At 45.7% G+C, this 6,000-nt stretch overlaps 1 protein-coding gene and 1 non-coding gene across 2 annotated transcripts in view; one reads left to right on the top strand and one right to left on the bottom strand.

Moving 5' to 3' along the window:
- Positions 1-2,144: 2,144 nt before the first annotated feature.
- TRNAR-ACG lies at positions 2,145-2,217 on the bottom strand. Its single transcript has one exon. It is a non-coding gene; the product is annotated as a tRNA-Arg (tRNA).
- A 312-nt stretch (positions 2,218-2,529) lies between these two features.
- SACM1L (SAC1 suppressor of actin mutations 1-like (yeast)) overlaps positions 2,530-6,000 on the top strand; it is a 49,092-nt gene continuing 45,621 nt past the window's right edge. The window contains exon 1 of the mRNA XM_006892968.1: positions 2,530-2,670. Coding sequence (XP_006893030.1) covers positions 2,639-2,670 — 32 coding nt within the window. The 5' untranslated portion in view covers positions 2,530-2,638. The remainder of the gene's footprint in view (positions 2,671-6,000) is intronic.

Genomic DNA, 6,000 nt, shown 5'->3' with positions numbered 1-6,000 from the left:
GGGCAGTTGTTCAAATCCACCAGCTGCCCCTCGGGAGAAAGATGGGCAGTCTCCTCCCATGTGATTTACAGCATCTGAAAACCCACTGGAAGGTCAGCTATGGGCTGGTTGTGGTGCAAAGGGAATGAGTCTGACTCAGTAGAAAAGTTTTCTTTATGCACCTGCCGTACAGAGGTAACTCGTGGTTGCTGTGAAGCTGAACACTGTGACACTGATGTGTGAAATGTGATAACGGTTACCCATGGTGGACAGTGTTTGGTGGAGCTCCCCGATTAAACAATCTTGGACGCAGGAGTGGCATCCACTTCTGTAATAGCTTGCCTCCGGAAACCCTATGAACCTGGAGAGAGGATGAAAAGACACACAAGTGTTGAGGACTTTCGTTCATAGGGTCACTATGAGTTGCTTATAACTCGACGGCACTTAACAACAACAACATATTGTATGCTGTTAAGTGTGCCGTAGCATCTTGGAAAAGTTAACAATATTGTGAAATTTATCAAAATGTGACACAGACAAAAGTAAGCTCAAGTTGGAACTGGCATAGAGGTTGTTGGAAATGGCACAGGACTGTCACCAAATCTTCACTTGTAAGAAATGCACCTGTTAGGGGAGCTCTGGTGGCCTAGTGGCAAGGAGCTGCAACTACAATCCCAGAGGCACACGGTTCGAATCCACCAGATGCTCTGCCAGGAAAGGAGGGACAATCTCCTCCTGTACCAATCAGATCTGATTTGATGGTACACTCACACAAAAATAATAAAAATTAAAAAAAAGAAATGCACCTGTTGGTGAAACACAATAAAGCAAAGTGCAGTAAACCAGTGGGTGTTTGTCTTGAGGGAGGACAAAATGAGAACACAATGCCATTTCTGGTACAATAGCAAATTTGAAAAACAAATGTCAGTATAATTATATTTAAAACTAGAAGGGGGAAAACGTCTGGAAAAGAAACAAAAGAGTGTTAAAAGAGTAATTTCTCAGGGACAAAAGAATTTGGGTTCTTTTTTATCCCCAATAATGTTTTGGTATGTTTCAAAATTTCTACAATTCATGATAACCAGGTAGGAAAAAGTTGGCCAACTTGCTGGTTGGTAATTGATGGACAGTGTTGGATGACTCATCCATTTTCAGATTCCAGTTCACTTTGAGCTACAGCTCTTTCTGCCCTTGTTGGGGTTTTTCAAAAACTCTGGTCCTGTAAAATGAAGGGCAATATATCTGAACCGTGGTGTTGGCAAATAGTAGTGAACATCCCACGGGTTGTTAAGAAAACTAAGACCTGAGTGAGAGGCAAGTGCAATCAGGGTACTGTGTAGAGAAAGGATGGTGAAACTTCGTCTTGCATACTTTGGACATGTTGTCAGGAGAGACCAGTCCTGGGGAAAAGACATAATGCGGGGAAAGGCGGAGGGTCAGTGAAGAGGCAGACCCTCAGCGAGACAGACTGACGTAGTTGCTGTGACAATGGGTCTGAGCCGGGCTGATTATGAAGATGGGTGCATGACAGGCAAAGGTTTTTGATCTGGGGTTGAACTCCATAGCACCTAACAACCACACACTAAGGGAAGAGGAACTCTGATGGCTTCGTGTACACTGCATTGGGCTGCTGAGTTAAAAGGTCAGCTGTTCAACTCCACTCTATGCTGAATGGAGATAGATTTCCTTTCCCGGTTATGTCTCATGTGCTGGTCAGGAGTAATAGGTTATGTGGGGCTTTATACGGAAAAGACCCCAATTTTAAAGTTTCCTGATGGAATCGGGGTGGGTGTGTGTTGGCAGTTTCCAGCTTTAGACCCCGAGACTCGCAAAGGGCCTGCAATGCAGATCCCTGAAGTGAGTAAACCATACGGGGTGAGAAGTGACACTTTTGGTAAACTGAGGCTGCGCTCTTTACAGTGTCAGTATAAAGCTGTCAGCTCTTTGGAGGAGCTGACTAAGCGGGATCGCAGAAATGCAGCCTTAAGAGTCAAAAAAGGCTATTAGCAAAGTGCTTTGAATTTACAAAAGACCTCAGTCAAATGTCGTCTCAAGGGAGATTCTTCGTCAAGGCAATATTAAAATGCATTCTATTTACGATACCCTTTGCACATAATCCCTATTAAAAACTTAAAAAGATAAAGGGGGGGGAAAAAAGTACGACCCGAGCCAGCCAGGAGTCGAACCTAGAATCTTCTGATCCGTAGTCAGACGCGTTATCCATTGCGCCACTGGCCCCGTACTGCTCAGAGTCTCACTGCGACCGCCCATGACTGTTTACGCAGCCGCGTCAGCCGGTAGCTCCACACTCAAGGTTCCATTTCACCCGGTCGCCGGAAGCCGCAAAGTCAGCCCACACTTCCCGGCGCCCTTTCTTTCTCCAGCAAACGCGCACTGCCAATCGTCAGTGGCGACGTCACAGCGCACTCTGACGCCCTCCAATCAACTACGTCCGAGAGGACCGCCTCTCAGTCACGGAGGCGCACACTAAGTTTGTCCGCGGTCGCCTTCCGTCCTCTCGCAGTCCAGGGGCGGGGAGAGGGGTGGGACGAGGCCGGGCACTGCGGCCCCCGGGCCAGGGTGACCAGTAGCGCCGAAGCCTAGGTGGCGGCTTGGGGCGGGGCTGGCCGAGACTGGAGGAAGGAGTTGGTGCTGCAGGATGGCGGCGACCGCATATGAACATCTGAAGCTGTAAGTTACGCCGACCGGAGGCCTTTGACAGGAAGGGCCTACGGGGCCGCAGGAGGGGAGAGGCGGCAGGTGCCTCCGATATCGGCCTCCGGGCGACTCCAGGACCCGGGGCGGGACCCCGTCGTCCTTCTCTCCTTCCGTGCACGACGCGGCCGCCCTGGGTCCAGCCCGGGAGTGGCGGCCCTGACGACCTTTTCCCGCCCTGATCGGCCTCGGTGTCCGCGATGGGAGAGTGCGGAGCTGCAGGCTGATCTGCAGCGAGCGGGGCCCGCCGTTGCCATGAAGCTTCCGCGGCTCGCTCGTTCCCCACTTTCCTCCCCGACCTGGGGGTGGCTCCATGTATCCGGATGAATTACTGGGGGAAAAAGAGAAGTTTTCTCGTATTTAACGAGCCTGCAGCAACACTTTGAGGGCCCAGACCTCTCTCTGTTCTAGTCTGTTTAGGCCAGTCTATGACTAGCTTTTAAGATGCAGGAACAATTTAAATAAGGCTCAGTCAGTACCCAGAAGTCCTAAAGGTATTTGCTTTGCTCTTGATTTTGTTGAGCTGCGTTACAAAGCAGGTTTTTGGGAGCCAGAGGCAAATCGCGAGCCTTTTGGCATAGTCCCTTTACCTTTTCGTTTAAGCCAAGTTCTGGAGGCTTTGCGAAGACAAGACTCCGGCTGTCAAGAGTGCTAATATAAAACATAATGCATGGGAATGATTGTCTGAAACACAATGTGAATGAAGAATAGTGTGAAGCACAATGTTGACGAATTTTGTAAGCGAACCAATATAAAACAATAATAATAATGAAAAAAGTGCTAAAATAAGCTATTTGAGGGCGCCTAACTTGTGTACTTTAAGCACATCTTTGGGTTAACTGTTTTACTTGCTTCTGTGTATTTAATGCCTTAAACTTCTAGGATGTTTGAAGATCCAATTGCCATATAATCTGACAATACCTCCAGCAGCAAACCCAAATGTCATTGCTGCGAAGCTTGTCTATGCCTAAATAGGTTAAAATACCTCAGTACTTACGGTGTCACATTTCATTTGCAGAGAAAGGAAGACGTCAGACTGTGGTTTGGGCACTTCCTTAGGCTCCCCAGAACCTCAAGTTCACGAATGACTTTCTGGAAGATTCAGTATAAAGTTAGAGCTGTAAAATTGGAAGAGAGGACATCTGCCTGATATCAAATATTGCAGAAAAGATTCTTTTATCTCACCCCCGCCCCCCCCTTAGTCCACGCGCCCTATTGCAATTTTCCTTGAACTGCAGCTGCACACTTGGGTCCACATTTTCCATTTGTAAGATGATCACCTTGCTGGTGAATGAGTCCCTGCTCCTCTTTGACTGAAGTAGTGGCAGAGCATTGTCACGTGTGCCTTGCTGGGTAACTAGGTTATTGTAGATCAGATAGCGTCTGATAGGAGTGAGTGAGACCTTATACCACTTCTCAAGTGTATTTAAGCAAGGTGGAGCAGTGGCTTGACACAGCTCAGCATTAGATTACATACAGAATACAGCTACATTTTCCTGTGGCCAAGATTGAATGGGATAGAGAATTTGAGAATCAGGATTGTTTTTAAGCCTCTAGGACAATAAATTCTATCAGTTCAGACATATTAAAAAGAAGGAAAAGGATAAAAACCTCTGTATCCATAAAAGAGAGAGGAAATTTAACCTTTAAGTGATGAGGGTGAGCCTTTGTATTGATCTTATTGAGAAGTGGAAACTGTATTTAGATGAAAAAATAAATTGGGTTATGTGAATTATATTCTGTAATTGTTCTGACCTTGTTGTTTTTTTTTTTTTTTTTTAAAATAGTTTTCTGGGGTGCTTCTCTAAGTGAGAAGATACTTTCTTTTCAAGCAAGTTTGTGAGTTGAAGTCTTCTTGAGCTGAAGTCCCTTTCTTGTCTTTTCTCTTTTATTCTTCCTGTTCTAAGGACCTTGTCAAGGTTTTAAAATGTGGTCTATGAGAGAAGTATTCTTTTGAGGTGCATCTGAAGGTAAATGTGGTTTCTGACTCATAATAATTAGTAGGACAAAATCATAACTGTGTTAAAAACATGCCTAAAGATGTGTTGGGCTCCCAGAGGTGCCTGGTTCAAATCCACCAGATGCTCTGCTGGAGAAGGAGGGACAATCCCCTCCTGTACCAGTCAGATCTGATTTGATGGTACATGCACAAAAAATAATAAAAAAAAATGTTTTTTAAAAAAGATGCGTTGGGTACATCTGCTGTCGAGGATGTCTTTAAATGCCAGTGAGCAAGGATGTAACTTTAAGGACTAAGGTGTGCCTGACCAAAGCCATAGTATTTTCAGTTGCTTCAAATGTGTGTAAAGGTTGAGCAGTGAATAAGGAGAAGCAAACAAGAATTGATGCCTTTGAAGTGTGGTGTCTGCAAAGAATATTGAATAACCCATGAGCTGCAAAAGGAACAAATACACTTATCTTGGAAGAAGTGCTAGGAGGTTCACTTCTCTAATGTCCTCATTTCATCCTCTTACTTCATGGTTATAATCTCTGATCTCATCACACTGTCCTGTAAGATGAGCTTACATTTCTTAGCTGTCTGTATTCTGGTGGTTACTGGTTACCGTCAAGTCTGTTCTGACTCATCTAACCCCCGGCTTTATTTCCCTTAACAGCCCCATTCCCCGTGCCCACCTTTCCTTCAGCAAGAATTTTCTCACCCTCACCCTCGTCTAGCTTCAAGGTTGACCTTATTTTGATCCTTCTGGCAGCTTAATGGTAAGGAATCATGGCTGCCAACATAAAGGTACATGGTTCAAACCCACCAGCTGCTGTACTGGAGAAAGATGAACAGTTAATTCAAATGCTCATCTGAAAACCCTCTGGAGGGTCAGCTGTGGGTTGGTTCTGACTCAACAATACACAACTCAGAGTCCAGGGAGCTCTCGTAGTGTATCTTGTAGGGAGTTGTGCTGTTAACCCAAAGGTGCCACGTCTGTCTCTTTTAGTTCAAATCCACCAGTAGCTGCTCAGGATAAAGACAGAGGCCTCCCAGGAGATTTACAGCCTCAGAAAACCCGCTGGAGGATCAGCTCTGAGTCAGTTCTGAATGGATGGCGGCGAAGGAGGGAGGCCCTTCTCTAGGTTGTAACCATGGTGGGGTCAGGAGACCTCACATTTTTCAAGTCTGGACAGACTTGGATTCAAATTTTGATCTTGCTATTTATTGTGTGACCTTGAACATATTAATTAACCTCTGACCGTCTTTCCTTTGTTAACTGGGGGTGTTACTATTTCACAGGATTATTGTAAGGATTGGAGGAGAGTGTATGTGAAAATCTTTGCTGTACAGAGATACTCAGATCC

This window comes from Elephantulus edwardii, unplaced genomic scaffold (genome assembly GCF_000299155.1).
Source record: "Elephantulus edwardii isolate Elephantulus edwardi_28Jun2011 unplaced genomic scaffold, EleEdw1.0 scaffold00121, whole genome shotgun sequence".
Taxonomy (NCBI): Eukaryota; Metazoa; Chordata; class Mammalia; order Macroscelidea; family Macroscelididae; genus Elephantulus; species Elephantulus edwardii.
The sequence above is the reverse complement of the archived record's forward strand: the minus strand, read 5'-3'. Positions and strand labels throughout refer to the sequence as shown.